At 45.8% G+C, this 18,330-nt stretch overlaps 1 protein-coding gene across 2 annotated transcripts; it reads right to left on the minus strand.

The window, feature by feature from the left end:
- Positions 1–5,337: 5,337 nt before the first annotated feature.
- Positions 5,338–14,615, minus strand: ZNF174 (zinc finger protein 174). 2 transcript variants are annotated; one of them, XM_010339119.3, is made up of 4 exons: positions 14,376–14,603; positions 13,244–14,093; positions 10,350–10,572; positions 5,338–6,371 (listed from the first exon to the last, which is right to left on the minus strand). In XM_010339119.3, exons 2-4 carry the CDS (start codon positions 13,643–13,645, stop codon positions 5,770–5,772), a joined length of 1,227 nt encoding a protein of 408 aa, XP_010337421.1. In that variant the 5' UTR covers positions 13,646–14,093; positions 14,376–14,603; the 3' UTR covers positions 5,338–5,769. The 2 variants fall into 2 exon arrangements, with proteins under 2 accessions (XP_010337421.1, XP_074237784.1); XM_074381683.1 differs by lacking the exon at positions 13,244–14,093 and having other exon boundaries at positions 14,376–14,615.
- Between the last annotated feature and the right edge of the window lie 3,715 nt (positions 14,616–18,330).

The following is an 18,330-nucleotide window of genomic DNA, read 5'->3' on the forward strand; positions in this document are numbered from 1 at the left end:
ACAAACTCCAGATACATTACTGAATCTGTCTCCTCAAATACCAAGAAGATAATCAGAGTCTATCTCAAAATATGCAAGTAGATGCTGCAGGTGTATCTCAGTTGTATCTCTGTGAGGAATTGCTGTTGTCATCAAGTGATTGCCCTGGCAAGAAAATGCTTGTGGGTGGTGGGGTGTCAATCTTCCTATCTTACAGATTGGATCCTCAGCCCCTATCATGCCATTACTGTTTAACATTTCTTTTAGGAGCTGTGGTTGCAGTTTTGATTTTGTATAATTGATTTAGGTCTGTTTCCTGCTGGAGACTTGGCTCTTTTTTTTTTGAGACGGATTCTCCCTCTGTCACCCAGGCTGGAGTGCACTGGGGCCATCTTGGCTCACTGCAACCTCTGCCTCCTGGGTTCTTCTGCCTCAGGCTCCCCGAATAGCTGGGACAACATGTGCGCCAACATGCCCAGCTAATTTCTTTCTTTTTTGTATTTTGTAGTAGAGACGAGGTTTCACCATGTTGGCCAGGCTGGTGTCGAACTCTTGACCTCAGATGATCTGCCCGTCTCGGCCTCCCAAAGTGCTAGGATTACAGGCTTGTGAGCCACCACCCTGGCATTTTTTTTTTTTTTTTTTAGACTGAGTCTTGCTCTGTCACCCAGACTGGAGTGCAGTGGCTTGATCTCGGCTCATTGCAAACTCTGCCTCCTGGGCTGAAGTGATTCTCCTACCTCAGCCTTTTGAGTAGCTGGGACTACAGGCGTGTGCCACCATGCCTCAATAATTTTTTTTCTTTTTTTTTTTTTGGGACGGAGTTTCGCTCTTGTTACCCAGGCTGGAGTGCAATGGCGCGATCTCAGCTCATCGCAACCTCCGCCTCCTGGGTTCAGGCAATTCTCCTGCCTCAGCCTCCCGAGTAGCTGGGATTACAGGCACGTGCCACCATGCCCAGCTAAATTTTTTTGTATTTTTAGTAGAGACGGGGTTTCACCATGTTGACCAGGATGGTCTTGATCTCTTGACCTCATGATCCACCTGCCTCGGCCTCCCAAAGTGCTGGGACTCATAATTTTTATACTTTTATTAAAGACAGGGTTTCACCATGTTTACCAGGCTGGTCTCGAACTTCTGACCTCACGTGATTCATTTGCTTCCGCCTCCCAAAGAGCTGGGATTACAGGCGTGAGCCGCTGCGCCTGGCCTTGACCCTTATAATTAGGTAGAAATCTATGTTCCTTTTCTTTTAGGAGAGATGCTCTTTAACTAAGTTGATTCAAGATGTATAGTTGTAGTAGGTTGAGTCATGGCACCCCAAATGTGTTCAGATCCTAATCAGTGGAACCCATGAAGGTTACTTTTTTTTTTTTTTTTTTTTTGAGATGGAGTTTCACTCTTGTTACCCAGGCTGGAGTGCAATGGCGCGATCTCGGCCCACTGCAACCTTCGCCTCCTGGGTTCAAGCAATTCTCCTGCCTCAGCCTCCCAAGTAGCTGGGACTACAGGCGTGCGCCACCAGGACCAGCTAATTTTTTTTTTTTTTTTTTAAGTAGAGATGGGGTTTCACCATGTTGACCAGGATGGTCTTGATCTCTTGACCTCGTGATCCACCCGCCTCGGCCTCCCAAAGTGCTGGGATTACAGGTGTGAGCCACCGTGCCTGGCCAAAGGTTACTTTATATGGCAAAAGGGACTCTGCAGATGTTAAGGATCTTGAGATGAGGAGATTATTCTGGATTATCCCAGTGGGCCCAACGTGATCATAATGGTCCTTGTACAATGGAGGCAGGAAGGTCATAGTCAGAGGAGAAGGCGGTGGAATGAGATTGGAGTGATGCACTTTGAAGGTGGAGGACAGGTCCATGAGCCAAAGAATGTGGGTAGCTACTAGAAGCTGAAAAAGTCAAGGCAAGAGATTCACCCCTCAGAGCCTCCAGAAGGAACCAGCCTTGCTAACAGCTTGACTTCGGCTGAGTGAAATTAATTTCAGACTTCTAACCTCTACAACAGTAAGTTTGTGGGGTATTTTTTGTTTTTTTTTAAAGACAGGGTTTCACCATGTTGGTCAGCCTGGTCTTGAACTCCCGACCTCAGGTGATCTGCCCGCCTTGGCCTCCAAAGTGCTTGGATTACAGGCGTGAGCCACTACGCCCGGCCTTGCTTTTTTTTTTTTTAAGTCAGAGTTTCACTCTTGTTTCCCAGGCTGAAAAGTGCAATGGCACAATCTCGGCCCACTGCAACCTCCACCTCCCACATTCAAGTGATTCTCCTGCCTCAACCTCCTGAGTAGCTGGGATTACAGGCACGCACCACCACACCCGGCTAATTTTTGTATTTTTAGTAGAGATGGGGTTTCACCATATTGGCCAGGCAGATCTTGAACTTCTGACCTCAGATGATCCACCTGCTTTGGCTTTCCAGAGTGCTGGGATTACAGGTGTGAGCCATCACGCCTGGCCCGAGTTTGTGTTGTAAACCATTAAGCTTGTGGTCATCTGTTACCACACGAGTAGGTACTAATACAGATGTCACTATGACTTGGAGGTTATTAAGGGATAACAGTGAAATCAGCCTGGCTTCAGTAGGGTGAGGGGGAAAAACAATGAGAAATAAAGAGGGCTTAACCAGGGAGAGGCATCAGGATGGAGCCAGGTATGGGGCAGGCCAGATATAGAAGCTAAATTCCTCATGGTTTAACATAACAGATCGGAATGGGATCAGGGCCTGAAGTACCTAAAGGACTACAAAAGCTATAAGGATGGCCACTGGGCCTTTAATAAGCCTCTGCCCAAAAGACAGAAACTCATCTGTGCATTCAACAGATAGTCACCAGGATCTCTGAACTCAGGCAGAAATGGGCACCATGGGTACAGTGGGGATTCTCAACTGTTGAGCTACTGAACCTCTGTTTCTCTTGGCTGGGCATCAGCTAAAATCAGAAGCTGGTTATGAAAAAACAATGTTCTTGTCTTGAAAGAGCTTTTACAGTGCATGGTAGTTTCCCAACCTCAGGAATATCAATTTGTTCAGCAAGGTCATTGTTGTGGGGGCTGGCTGTCCTGTGTACTGTGGGAGGTTCAGTAGTATCCACTAGAGGCCAGTAGCAGTCCTCCCTTCTAGTCATAACCAGAAGTGTCTTTGGACATTGTCAAACATCCCCTGGGGGGGGCACCCAGTTTGAGCACCCCTGGTGTATGAGGTCTAACAGAGAGGCCGGCCCCCAATTATATAACATAAGCCCGCCTAGGGCTCCTCAGGGAAGGCTTTGAAAGAAGGAAACTCTTGTGAGAGGGAGGAGGCAGGAGGGAGTGAGAAGTGTCAGGAACTAAAGGCAAAGTAAACGATTGTTTGCAGAGGCCCCAAAGAGGACTCACAGGTGTCCACATGTCCCTCAGCAGTTAGGAGGAACAAGAGATTCCTGGGGGTGCAGAAGAGCTCAGGCCACAGCCCTGAGGTGACTGGGAGTTATTTGATGATACTGATGTTTAAGGAAGAATGTTACTTTGCTGAGCGCACACCTGTAATTCCAGCACTTTGGGAATCCAAGGTGAGAGGATGGCTTGAGCCCATGTGTTCGAGGATAGACTGGGCAACACAGTGAGACTCTGTCACTATAAAAAAATTAAAAATTAGCCAGGCATGGTGGTGTCTTCCTATAGTCCCAGCTGCTCGGGAGGCTGAGGCGGAAGGATTACTTGAGCCCAGAAGGTTGAAGGTATAGTGAGCCATGATGATGATATTGCTCTCCAGCCTGGACGACCAAGTGAGAGAGTGAGACACTATCTCTAAAAAAGACAAAAAAACAAACAAACAAACAAAACCTACGTGTTTCTATTTTCTGCATCAGGAATGCACTAATCTGCCAAAAGTTTTCTCTAAATTGAGAAATGAGCTAGGAATTGTATACTGATTTGCATTTTAATTTACACTTTGAGAAAACAAGGAGGTTGCGTTAGATATTTCTCAGGCTTAGTTCCACGACCCATTTTTATGTTTTGTCACTTAAAAATAAGAATCGGCCGGGCGCGGTGGCTCAAGCCTGTAATCCCAGCACTTTGGGAGGCCGAGGTGGGTGGATCACGAGGTCAAGAGATCAAGACCATCCTGGTCAACGTGGTGAAACCCCGTCTCTACTAAAAATACAAAAAAATTAGCTGGGCATGGTGGCTCGTGCCTGTAATCCCAGCTACTCAGGAGGCTGAGACAGGAGAATTGCCTGAACCCAGGAGGCGGAGGTTGCGGTGAGCCGAGATCGCGCCATTGCACTCCAGCCTGGGTAACAAGAGCGAAACTCCGTCTCAAAAAATAAAATAAAATAAAATAAATAAGAATCACTTGAACCCAGGAGGTGGAGGTTGCAGCGAGCCGAGATTGCGCCACTGCACTCCAGCCTGGCAACAGAGCAAGATTCTGTCTCAAAACAAAACAAAAAAAATGCTATTGAGGTACAATTTACATATCATAAAATTAACCCATTTCAATGATTTTTAGTAACCATCACCATAATCCAGTTTTAGAATATTTTCATTATCACAATCCTTTTTTCCCCCCCCCCCAAGACGGTGTCTCACTCTTTCATCCAAGCTAGAGTGCAGTGGTGCAATCATAGCTCACTGCAGCCTCGTAACTCCTGGGCTCAAGCAATCCTTTTGCCTCAGCCTCCAGAATAGCTGGGATTATAGGCATGTGCTGTCATGCCTGGCTAATATTTTTTTCTAGAGACAGGGTTTAGCTACATTGCCCAGGCTGGACTTAAACTCCTGGGATCAATCAGTTATCCTGCCTCAGCCTCTCAAAGTGCTGGGATTACATGTGTGAGCCACTGCACCCCTGCTGCATTTTGTTATTCTTAAGGCTACTGGGCTAAGCGAGAAAAGAGAGTGGGAAGAATTCCCTCTTACATCTCCTTAGTAGTCACTGTCCACTGCTTGCTTCTCACTGTAGCTTTTCCTTATGTGTTAGGTTGGGGTTGCAGCAACTGTATAGATTTATTTTTCTCAATCAGAGGTGCTTTGAGGACAGGAATGGTGGCTCATATTTGTAATCTCAGCACTTTGGAAGGCCAAGGCAGGAGCATTGCTTGAGCCCAGGAGTTCGAGACCAGCCTGGGCAACAGTGAGACCCTGTATCCAAAAAGAAAAAGAAAAAAAAAAAAAGGTGCTTTGATACAAAAAGGTCCCTCAAATGTAATTTTCTTTTCTTTTTGTAAAAACACCATCTAATTACTTGGAAACTCTTCTCACACAAATGTGCATATTCTCATTTAATTCATCTTTTGCTATAAATGGCTAGGAATTAGAGAAAGAATATTGAGGGATCTATTTTCTAATGAACTTTGCCTTGAAACTATCATAGATCACTCATCTTTATTAAAGAAGTATGTGCATGATAAAAAAAATTGTCTGGTATGACAGCAAATGCATAATTATATATAGAATTTATGCCTTAACATATTTTAGAGGATAAAGCAACAGAGGGATGATTTAACAAGCAGCACCTACAGGGTTGTCCTTATTCTCTCTCAGTTGTTACTCCTTGCTCTCCACAGAGACTTAAGTTCTTTTTGCCCCAATGCCCAGACCTGCCACCTCTTCACCCTGTTACCATGCATGGTCAGGCCCTGGTCAGCCTCTTCTGGGCCTCCTCACCAGCATAATATGCATCATTCCACAAGGGCGTCTTGCTTTCCTTGTAAGTCACACAGTCTTTGTGATTTACATGCAAGTAAGGGGAAGGAGAAACACAAACACCTTCCTTATGAATCTAAAGCATGGAGTACTCCTTTCAGTCCCCATGGTGGAGCCTGTGATGCTGGTGAAGGTTTGAGCTCTGGCGAAAGCTTTTCCCACACTGGCCGCACTGGTATGGCTTCTCTCCAGTGTGGATCCTCTGGTGAAGCTTCAGGGTTGACTGCCGCCCAAAGCAGTTTCCACACTCTCCGCATGTGTAGGGTCTCTCTCCTGTGTGGACTCTCTTGTGTCTCTTCAGCTCTGAATTCCACGTGAAGCTTTTCCCACAGTCATCACATTTGTAGGGTTTCTTTGCTGAGCGGGTGGACTGGTGACCAAGATGTTGCAAACGGTTGCTCAGGTTCCGTTTACCTCCTTTGCTTTTCTTCAGCTCTCTCAATGGGTGGCTTTTTAGGGGGCTGCTGATGTATTCCAGTTCCCTGCAATGTCTCTGGTAGTGAGCAAATGGCTTTTGAGCATTTGGGGGGCTGACCTGCCTCCGTGACAACCGAGGTTCACTCATATTTGCCCCTCTTGGTTCAGGACTCAGCAGGCCATTCCCTTTAGATCTGCCAGCTGACACTGCACATGGCTTTGCTCCTTTAGCCCCTTCCTGTTGTGGATTTTCCTTGTTGTCACTTCTCATTCTGGGGGCCTCTATAATTAGAAAGAAAATGCTTCATTTTCTGTGCTCGGAAGAAATAACTTCAGCAAGAGTTATGAAATACTCTGAAACGTTTCTCAAAGGGTGGCCCTCCATTGGCAACTTGCATTAGAATCATCTGGAACACTTAAACAAGCAGGCTCTTCACCCTTCCCCCAAAGCTGCTGGGTCAGAATCTCTGGGGGTTGGGCCTGATAATCTGCACAGTTAGCAGGCTCCTGGGGTGACTGTGATTTATATTAAATTTAGGAACCAAGTTCTCCAACCTCCTTCCTCCTTCCTATCTTTAGGGAAAAATTTAGGAAAGGAAGAACAGGGAAAAGCAAACCCGTCAGAACTGGGTATCAACTAATGAATGAAAGAAGGAAGAGAGGTGAAATCTCAACATTGTAAATTTTACTGTTGTAGCCCAGTGCCTTAGCTATTTCAACAAATACCCCTCACTTAGTAAACACTAATTGACAACTACCTTCTCTCAAAAGATGGTAAGTTCAGAGACTATAGTGTTTTCTTTCATTACAAATTTGACAGTATATGAGTTCAGAAACTGGAATACAGGTTAGCTATATATACTAATTACAGAAGGATTGATGGTCTGGATGGAGATGAGCTGTAACAGCCTGTGGGAAGTCACAGGATCTGGAGAAGGACTCCTTCTGATGTGGAAAATGTGTGTGTGTGTATGCCTGTGCACGCAGAGTCGCATGCATGCTGTTCAAAGTGGCAGCCACTAGCCACACGTAACTATGTGGCTACTGGGCACCTGAAATGTGACTACTGTGACTGAAAAATTTAATTTTAAATTTTATTCAATTTTAATTAATTAAATTCAAATGTAAATAATCAACCTATAAAATCAGGGTCAACTGCTTTTTGACAAGACAATTCAAAGGGAAAAGAATAGCTTTTTTCATAAATGATACTAGGACAACTGGATTTCCACATATGAGAGAATGAAGTTGGACCCTGCTATGGTCTACATGTTTATTCCCCCCATCCCTTGACACACATATATTGACACTTAATCCCCTATGCAGTGGTCTTGGGAGGTGAGGCATCTGGGAGGTGATTAGGTTATAAGGGTGGCGTCCTCATAAATGGGATTAGTGTCCTTATAAAAGAAGCCCAAGAGAGCTAGTCTGCCCCTTCTTCCATGTGAGGACTCACAGCCAGCACTATTTATGAGGAATGGGCCCTCACCAAACACCAAATCTGCTGGCACCTTAATCTTGAACTTCCCAGCATCCAGAACAGTGAGCAATACATTTCTGTTGTTTACAAATGGCAAGTCTAATGCATTTTGTTATAACAGCCTAACCAGATTAAGACAGATTCCTACCTCAAAATTATATATAAAATTTACTTTTTTAAAAAGTAATTTACTCACTTTCTTTATATATGGGGGAAATTAACTTAAAATGGACCAAACACCTGAAAGTGAGAGCTGAATCTATGTCTCTTTGAAGAAAACACAGCCATACATATTTGTGCCCTTGGATTAGGCAGTGGCATTTTACACATGATACCAAAGCATAAACAAACAGATAAATTAGACTGCAACAAAATAAAAAACACTTGTACTTCAAAGGACACTATCAAGAAAGTGAGACAACTCACAGAATGAGAGAAAAAATTTGCAAATTATATATGAGTCTATTACCTAGAATACATAAAAGACTCATTAAAAAAAAGACAAATAACCTAATTAAAAATGAACAAAGGATCTCAACATTTTTCCTAACAAGATATGTAATTGGATAATAAGCACAAGAAAAGATGTTCAACACCATTAGTCATCAGGGAAATGTAAACCAAAACCTCAAATCAAAACTTTCACCTAATAGGATGGATATAAGACAATAACAAGTGCTAGCAAGAATGTGGAGAAATTGGAATCCTCATACAGTATTGGTGGGGATGTAATATGGAACAGTTCCTTTGGAAAACAGTTTGGTAGTTCCTTGTAAGTTAATGACCTAGCATATGGTAAGTCCACTCCTAGGTGTATACTCAAGAGAAATGAAAACATGTCTACACAAAAACACCCGTTTATAGTAGCATTCTTCATAATAACCAAAAAGTGGAAACAACCCAAAAGTTTATGAACAGCTGAGCCAACATGAACAGATAACCAACATGTAATATGTTCATACAATGCACATTATTCAGCCACAGAAAAGAAATGAAGCACTCATTCATGCTACAGCATGGATAAAACTTGAAAACATGCTCAGTGAAAAAAAGCCACACACAAAAGACCACATATTGTGTGATTCCATTTATTTATTTATTTATTTATTTATTTATTTGAAACAGGGTCTCACTTTCACACAGGGTGGAGTGCAATGGCGCAATCTCAGTTCACTGCAGCCTCAACCTCCCAGGTTCAAGTGATCCTCCTACCTCAGCTCACCCACGTAGCTGGGATTACAGGCGTCCATCACCATGCCCCACTTATTTTTGTACCTTTGTAGAGACAGGGTTTTGCCATGTTTCCCAGGCTGGTCTCAAATGCCCTAGCCTAAGTGATCTGCTTGCCTTGGCCTCCCAAAGTGCTGGGATTACAGGTGTAAGCCACTGTGCCCGGCCTATGTGATTCCATTTATATAAAATGTCCTGGCTAAGCAAATCCAGAGACAAAAAGTAGGCTGTGGTTGCCAGGGGCTGAATGTTTATGTTCCCCCAAATTCATATGAAATTCTAACTCCCAAGGTAATAGTATTAGGAGGTGGGGCTTTTGGGAGGTGAGGCCTTTGATTAGGTCATGAGGGTGCTGCCCTCACTGGAAGGGGAGTAATGCCTTTATGAAAGAGGCTCCCAGGAGCCAGTCTTCCCCTTCCACCACATGAGGACTGAGAAGCAGGCAGTCTGTGATCTGGAAGAGGGCCCTCACTGGAACCTAACCATGATAGCACCTTGAACTCACACTTCCCTGCCTCTACAACTGTGAGAAACTCCTGTTGTTTATAAACTACCTAGTCTCTAGTATTTTATATTAGCAGCGAATATATGAAGAGACTAAGACACACAGTACCTCATTGAATGTAGCAAATGTTAAGAAAATAAGGATTTTGTCTTGTCATAACCCTCTTCTCTAACGTGCTGACTGTATCTTATATTCACATCATCAGGCTTGGCCAAATTGTCACTGTCATTCAGGCTTAGAGATCACAGGATTGTATACAAGGGCAGCAGTAACACAAGCATCGCATCAGAGAAAGGGAAATCGATTCGAGGATTTAAAGTACAAACATCATCACAGAGGAGGACAAAGATAAATGATATGGGGTGGAGCTTTTCCTCTTCCAGGCCCCCTCTAAACAGGAGAGCATTTTAAGTAAGAAACAACCATAGCTTGCATGGAAGTTCATCTGTGGCCATATTTGGATCTGTCTTTTCTATAAGAAGCTCTGGGCCAGGTGCGGTGGCTCACGCCTGTAATCCCAGCACTATGGGAGGCTGAGGTGGGCAGATCATGAGGTCAGGAGTTCAAGACCAGCCTGACCAACATGGTGAAACCCTGTCTCTACTAAAAATACAAAAATTAGCCAGGCATGCTGTTGTGTTCCTGTATCCCAGCTACTCAGGAGGCTGAGGCAGGAGAATCACTTGAACCTGGGAGGCGGAGGTTGTGGTGAGTCAAGATCACACCACTGCACTCCAGCCTGGGCGACAGAGCGAGGCTCCGTCTCAAAAAAAAAAAAAAAGAAGTTCTGAAAGGGACAGAAAAGTAGGTACAATCCTGTCATACACTGGATTGTCAAATATTCATTAACAGAAAATGATAAAAACATATTTATAGTATCACCACCATTCTAATTGGTGAAATTTGTTTAGGGAATAATCACCTACTATTATATACAACATTTAAAAACACACACACACATGTGATCTATGCCTTTGCAGAACCATGAGATACACTGATGGAGATAAAGGACTGATGAGCGGGAGAGAAACAGCAGAGTGTTTACCTGTCCCAGCCAATTTTGGGGTTGGTTCCTGGAGGAGCGAGGATTTCTCCCAGTGATGGGGGCTCGGCTGGTCATAAGCTTCCGCCTGGGAAGACTCTGCTGGAGAGGTCTCCCTGAGACCTCTCCTAGGAGTCTGCGGTTGAAAGTCTGGCAGTTCCTGTTCTCCAAGCTGCGATCCAGTTTTCTCCAAGAGCACCTTCTGCCCCTGCATACAAACAGCCACCTAGGAACAAGCCCCATCCATTAATTCCATCCATCAGGACTGAGGGGAGCTTCATCTCTCACTGTTATATAATGACCTATTTACTTTGGGAACTGCTGATAACCATCCAGAGATCAACTTTCATAGAAACCACTGAAACCCTCAAAAGGAGCAAAGGTAAGAGCATGTAGAATGACACAAATGAGGATGCTGCAAGTCAGCTGAGTGGCTTCTCCTAAAGCTTGGGCCTTTCTCAAGGGCCTGAGTCAAAGTCGTCAGGGTAGTTGCTGGCACAAACATCAGAAACAGTCACAACACTGGGCCAACAGATGCCTACTCTACACACCACCTTCCTACCTACTTCTGCTGGAAATAGGCCCCATAGGAACAAAAAGCAGTATGGTGAGGGGCTGTTAAAAACCCTTCTTATCTAATACATTGTTCTGCCAAAGGCTCTCCTGGTAAGCAGATCCCAGTAGTAGCAGGGGTCTAAGAGAACTACACCACCCTCATTCCCTAACAAGTTCTATTTTCCAAAGTACTTGCTGTTTGTTTCTTGCGTAGGTCCTGACTGGGGTCTGATTTCCCAGAGGGGAGTGGCAAGCAATGGCAACATTGGCCAACTGAACTGTAACTTCCTGATGTAATGACAATAAGCAAGCGGGGCGCGGTGGCTCAAGCCTGTAATCCCAGCACTTTGGGAGGCCGAGGCAGGTGGATCACGAGGTCGAGAGATTGAGACCATCCTGGTCAACATGTTGAAACCCCGTCTCTACTAAAAATACAAAACATTAGCTGGGCGTGGTGGCGCGTGCCTGTAATCCCAGCTACTCAGGAGGCTGAGGCAGGAGAATTGCCTGAACCCAGGAGGCGGAGGTTGCGGTGAGCCGAGATCGCGCCATTGTACTCCAGCCTGGGTAACAAGAGCAAAACTCCATCTCAAAAAAAAAAAAAAAAAAAAAAGAAAGAAAGATTTAAAAAAAAAAATAATAGTAATATAAAAAAAGACAATAAGCCAGTCATGGTGTGACTCACACCTGTAATCCTAGCACTTTGGGAGGCCAAGACCGGCGGATTGCTTGAGCCCAAGAACTCAAGACCGGCCTAGGCAATGTGGAGAAACTCTGCCTTTACAAAAGTACAAAAATTACCCAGTTGTGGTGGCATGTACCTGCAGTCCCAACTACTTTGAGAGGCTGAGGTGGGAGGATCAGTTGAGCCAGAGGTAGAGGCAGCAGCGACCCCTCCCCCCACCCCATGCTACTGCATTCCAGTCTCAGTGACAACAGTGAGACCCAGTCTTAAAAACAAACAAACAAAAAACTACAAACAAAAAAGACAATAAGCTAGGCCAGGCGTGGTGGCTCATGCCTATAATCCCAAAACTTTGAGAGGCTGAGGTGGGAGGATCACTTGACGTCAGGAGTTTGAGACCAGCCTGGCCAAAATGGTGAAACCCCCTCTCTACTAAAAAATACAAAAACTACCTGAGCATGGTGTCGGGCGCCTGTAATCCTAGCTACTTTGGAGGCTGAGACACAAGAACTGCTTTAACCCCGAGGTGAACGGAGGTTGCAGTGAGCGGAGATGGTGCCACTGCCCTCCAGCCTGGGCAACACAGCAAGACTCCATCTCAAAAAAAAAAAAAAAATACAGTAAGCTAAACACTAGAAACACAATAAGCTAGAACTTCCAATGAAATGAAGTTCCCCAAAGTCCAACTGCTACCCAAAAGGGTGATCCTGCCTGCTAAGAATTCTGATTGTAGGAACACTAAGGAAATGAGTTTGGAGAAGATCTTACCTAAAAGATACAAGAACCTCACAATTATTTCTGGTAACACAAGGTGCAAAAAAGAATGTTAAGAACCTTGGTCCTCTACTGCTTCACTGGGTATCAGCAGTTGGTTTTTTGTTTGTTTGTTTGTTTGTTTTCTTTTGAGATGGAGTTTCATTCTTGTTGCCCAGGCTGGAATGCAATGGCTGGATCTCGGCTCACTGCAACCTCCACCTCCCGGGTTCAAGTGATTCTCCTGCCTCAGCCTCCTGAAGAGCCGGGGTTACAGGCATGTGCCACCATGCCCAGCTAATTTTGTATTTTTAGTAGAGACAGCGTTTCTCCATGTTGGTCAGGCTGGTCTCGAACTCCCGACCTCAGGTGATCTGCCCACCTCGTCTTCTCAAAGTGAGCCACTGCGCCTGGCTAGTAGTTGGGTTTTCTAAAAACCTGTTACAGGCCGGGCACGGTGGCTCACTTTGGGAGGCCGAGGTGGGTGGATCATGAGGTCAAGAGATCGAGACCATCCTGGTCAACATGGTGAAACCCCGTCTCTACTAAAGAAAATATAAAAAAATTAGCTGGGCATGGTGGTGCGTACCTGTAATCCCAGCTAATCAGGAGGCTGAGGCAGGAGAATTGCCTGAACCCAGGAGGCGGAGGTTGCGGTGAGCCGAGATCGCGCCATTGCACTCCAGCCTGGGTAACAAGAGCGAAACTCCGTCTCAAAAAACCAACCAAACAAACAAAAACCTATTACAACTCAGAGTAGATTCCCAGATAGAGGCTGGAAGCAACTTCTGAAGCCATCCAGTCCACTTCTGAGATTCAGTCCTTAAACAGGGAGAGATCAGATACCAAACATTACCCAGATGAAAAAGAAATCCCCAGGATCATGGGAGAGGACCCTCCTTACCCACTGCTTTGGTTTCTTGGATGCTCTGTGAAAATCTTCCACGAGGGTTACAATCTCCTTGCTGCTCACTGGACACTGATGCCTGACCCGAGCCTGGATCTCCGGGGGCAGGATGGTCAGGAACTGCTCCATCACCAGAAGCTCCAAAATCTGCTCTTTGGTGTGCAGCTCAGGTTGCAGCCACTGACGGCAGAGCTGTCTGAGCTGGGAGAGCGCCTCTTGGGGTCCAGACACCTCTTGATAACAAAAGCGTCTGAAGCTCTGGCGGCAGAGCTCAGGATCCGGGCAGTTTTTTTGCAGAGTAGGCTCCCGTTTCTCTTCTAGTTTTGTTATTATGTGTCTCTCTTGCTTAGAGGAATCTTCAGTGTTCGAGCTCAAAGTTATCTCCATTTTAGCTGCCATTTTGGGGATCAGGAGACAACTCTCTCCTTGCAATGGGTTAAGCCTTTGTGATCATGACCCTAGAGAAGTCTCTCTGAATGCTAGAAAGACGCTAGAAACGAAGGTTTTCTCAGGATGTTAGGGAGAACGGGATGCAGAAACAAAACCTCCTCACTTGCTAGTCTTTAACCCAAACTCAAGACAACGCGATCCCTGGGAGGAAGAGTTTTTTCTTCCTGTCAGTTTTTTGCAGTTTTGCAAAGGAGAAAAGTCATGGCGTCCTAAAAGGACTCTGGAGAAAAAATACTTCTTTTATTTCAGCAGCAAGCACGCAGGTCTCGGGTGAAATGAGAAATACGCTCTAACCGGCGGGTGGAGCGGAATCCCTAAAAGTTCAAGCTGTCACAGGTAGCTTGCCCCAACTCTCCCGCATCCCGGCGGAAACCGACCTGACGCACGTCGTCGGGAGCTAAACGGTACAACCGAGCAAGGCCACAGCATCAGCTGGGGGTGTGAGGTAGCGGAGAGCCTCCTGCACAAGAGCGAGACTGCTACTAGCCGCCGAGGCGCCGCAGGCCCGGAGGGTCCGGCCTCGAGGGCGGCCCCGCGGCCCAGCCAGCCCCGGGCCTGGCGAAGCTGCCGCAACCCACTGCGCAGCTAAACTCCACGGTCGGTGCGAGCTCGGGCTGGCGCCTGTGACAACACTACCTCGAGCTGCCCAGCGTCCCGCACCCACCCGCAGCGGACTCACCTCTCTGGGAACTCTGGACCGGGGGACTCGAGACCCGGCACTAGCGAGCACGGGCTGGGGGCGGCGTCCATACCTCTCGCCGCGGAGACGCCCACTGGCTGCTGAGGAACTACCGAGAGGGCCCGCCTCCTGCCCAAGGGATTGGCTCCTAGAGGTTGTCATCTACCGTCTATTGGCTGCTGCATCTGTCAATACCGTCGCAGTGCATCCCGGGGGCTGCAGTCCGGCTGCTCGGCAAGCGGGCGTGCGCCGGGGCGTGCGTAGTGGGCGGTTGAGCACCTCGGATAGCGCAGTTGACTTCCGGCCGGGAGGATGAGGGAGTTTGGGGAATCGCAAATGCTGGTATCTGGTGAGTCCTCCGTTTCCTCGCGACCGGCGGGACTAACGGCTGGGCCCTGCGACGGCTGCGGAGCCCCTCCCCTGGGAGTCTCCTCCGAGGCGTTTGGGTTCGGCTCCGATGGGTGTCTCCGTGGGACTGGCGGCCTCCCTCAGGCCAGTCGTCCCCAGATGCTCCGCGATCACTGTGCCCCGCCTCCGCTGCGCGCATCTCTTGGAGCCGGAGCGCCGGTACCTCGGCATCCCCCTGGGCTTGATCCTGCTCATCTCATCCCTGTCTGGCCCACTCCCTCCTCATCCACAGTGCCTGACCCTAGCACCGAGTGTGTTTTGAGTACTAAATAAATAGTTGCTAAGTGAAAAACCTATCAGCCTGGACCCCCATCCTCATGCTGCATTTTTTCCAAGTGTTAGGGCCATCGCTACAATAAAGTAAAATTTTCAGAGAACATCATTTTAAAATTTAACGATGAGTGAGATGTAAGGGGTCAAGAGGGGTCTAGGTTCCGCCTCCTGCATGAAGTTAGGAGAGTATTTATTATTCTTCAGCCAGGTAAGGTACAGGATGTGAGAACATGTGCAAGGCAAGAGGTGCAGGTTCTCGTCCTGGCCTTGCTACCTAGGAGCTATGCTATGTGATGCTTTAAGCAAGATACTTAGTCGCTCTCAGTTTCTTCTCTTTGGCTGAAAAGCAGTGCTAACAATAATAATGCCCTTGATTTCTCTATCTCTAGCAGCACTGAAATGTAGAGAAGTTAAGTGAAGGCAGTTCAGGTTCTTTGAGAAAAAGGAACCCAAATCTATTTTAAAAATATAACTAAAAAATTACTAAGGGAGATTCTCGTGAAGAAAAAAGCATTAGAAATGTTTTATATATATATATATATATATATATATATATATATATATACACACACACATATACATATACACACACACACACACACATATATATATATATATATATAAAATTCTTTCATAAAGATGGGGTTTCACTATCTTGGCCAGGCTGGTTTTGAACTCCTGACCTCGTGATCCACTCGCCTTAGCCTCTCAAAGTGCTGGGATTACAGGTGTGAGCCACCGTGCCCGGCCTATTTAATTTTTTAAAAAACATAACATTTACCATCTTAACCATTTTTAAGTGTACAGCTCAGTACTGCTTGAGTATCTTCATATTGTTATACATGCTGGATCCATTTTAAAACCAGGTAGTGAGGGTGTATCACCTCTTGTAGAAAATATAAATTACTATCTGCTTTAATCTGTGTTTTAAGTAGTTAACACCCAACACAGACTAATTAAAAAATACTGCCTTGGCTGGGTGCCACTGTAATCCCAGCACTTGTGGGAGGCCAAGGTGGGAGGATCACTTGAGCATAAGAGTTCGAGACCAGCCTGAGCAACATGGTGAAACCCCATCCCTACAAAAAGGACAAAAGTTAGCCTCTATTTAAAATTATTTTTAAGGTTGGGCATGGTGGCTCACGCCTGTAATCCTAACACTTTGGGAGGTTGAGGTGGGCGGATCACTTGAGTTCAGGAGTTTGAGACCAGCCTGGGCAACAGAGTCAGACTCCATCTCTAAAAATAAAAAAAGGAAAACATATATAAAGTTATTTTTAAAGTGATTTAATTATTGTTTAGTTTTAAATTATATGAAACTATTTTTTTAATTAACTCTTTAAAAAAATATATTGCCTTACATAAACTGGCCTTGGAGATCCAAACATGTTGTCAAGACTCGAGTATATTGTCCTCATGTAAACAGGCTCACTTCTGTGGTGGAGGAGTGGAGTAGAGAGTGGGACATACTTGGAAACAACTTTCTGGTCTTAACATTTGCCCAACTTTCCCTACCTCTTGTATGTAAAATCTGCGAAAAGAATTTTTTTTTTTTTTTTTTTTTTTTTTTTTTTTTTTGCAGAGTGCAGTGGCTCTATCTCTGCTCACTGCAACCTCTGCTTCCCAGGTTCAAATGATTCTCCTGCCTCAGCCACCTGAGTAGCTGGGAATACAGGTGCATGCCACCACACTCAGCTAATTGTTGTATTTTTTAGTAGAGACGGGGTTTCACCATGTTGGCCAGGATGGTCTCGATCTTTTAACCTCGTTATCTGCCTGCCTGGGCCTCCCAAAGTGCTGGGATTACAGACGTGAGCCACTGTACCTGGTGAGAGAAAAGAATTTTGATAGGCCTAGCTGTGTGTCATATGGCCACTTCTGCGGAGGCAGGTATTATAATTAATACCCCCACCAAAACCACTGAGAGGAACTTTTTCACAAAGGAAGAAGATGCTGCTATCAGAAGTGGGGAAGGAATGCTGGAAAATAAAAACATACAGCAAACCTGAACAGTCGCTTATCCATGTTGCGTGTCTGTAGAGTAAAAGTGATGAAGAAGTTAATCAAGAAACACACACACGGCCGGGCATGGTGGCTCAAGCCTGTAATCCCAGCACTTTGGGAGGCCAAGGTGGGTGGATCACGAGGTCTAGAGATCGAGACCATCCCGGTCAACATAGTGAAACCCCGTCTCTACTAAAAATACAAAAAATTAGCTGGGCATGGTGGCGCATGCCTGTAATCCCAGCTACTCAGGAGGCTGAGGCAGGAGAACTGCCTGAACCCAGGAGACGGAGGTTGCGGTGAGCCGAGATCGCGCCATTGCACTCCAGCCTGGGTAACAAGAGCGAAACTCTGTCTCAAAAACACACACACACACACACACACACACACACACACACTAGTTCTCCCCGGAGGACAGGGTGGCAATAGGGAACATGAGTCCAGGCTTCTTGAGGATAGGGAAGGACAAGAAAAAGACCTAAGTATGTGAAGGAAGAAGGGAAGGAACAGGTGAACTACATTGTCAGGAAGTTTGAGTAACTCGCTAGCAGACACAGAATCTTGGCTGGGGAGAAGACTATATTTTTTCATATTGTAACTGCCCAGTGGGTTCATCTTGCCCACTGCCTAGATAAACCCAGTTTATCAAGACAGGGGATTGCAATAGAGGAAGAGTTTAATACATATAGAACCAGCTAAACGGGAGCTTCCCTGGAAATTCAGAGGCTAGGGCTTTGGCAGGCAGGTAGGTAGGGACGGGGGAATGCTGATTGATTGGGAATCCATTCATAGGGCTGTGGAAAACAGCCCTGGAGTGCGTTTTTAGGTGGGAGCCACAGAGGAGTCCCTGGTTTGGGTGGGGCCACCTGGTGTCAGAAATCAAAAACCTGAAAAGACATCTCAAAAGGCCAATCTTAGGTTCTACAATAGTGATGTTATTTAATTGCAGAAGTTGCAACTCTCGTGACCTCTGGATAATCATTTAATTTTGCCTACATCTTAGCAGAATTCAGGCCCCTCTCATCCTTCTAACCTGGTAGTCTTTAATTAGTTTTACAAAGGCAGTTAAATTTGAGGAAAGGTTATTATTATTCAAACTAGAAACTAAAATTTTCCCAAAGCTCGCTTGGCCCCGACCCAGGAATGACCAAGGGCAGATGGGAGATTAAAAGCAAGATGGAGTTGGTAAGATCAAACCTCGTTTAGTGTCATAATCTTCTCACTGTTAATGGTTTTTGCAAAGGCAGTTTCAATATTTCTAGTGTTTTGG

The sequence above is a fragment of the Saimiri boliviensis genome, chromosome 12 (assembly GCF_048565385.1).
Source record: "Saimiri boliviensis isolate mSaiBol1 chromosome 12, mSaiBol1.pri, whole genome shotgun sequence".
Classification (NCBI taxonomy): domain Eukaryota; kingdom Metazoa; phylum Chordata; class Mammalia; order Primates; family Cebidae; genus Saimiri; species Saimiri boliviensis.

What these genes read in the sequence shown, in the direction of transcription:
- ZNF174 (XM_010339119.3), bottom strand. Translation starts at nt 13,645, where the DNA reads ATGGCAGCTAAAATGGAGATAACTTTGAGCTCGAACACTGAAGATTCC. An exon ending in CCAAGAAACCAAAGCAGTGG is followed by an intron (nt 10,573 to 13,243) that starts GTAAGGAGGGTC and finishes GCTTGTTCCTAG; the next exon opens with GTGGCTGTTTGTATGCAGGG. An exon ending in CCCAAAATTGGCTGGGACAG is followed by an intron (nt 6,372 to 10,349) that starts GTAAACACTCTG and finishes TTCTAATTATAG; the next exon opens with AGGCCCCCAGAATGAGAAGT.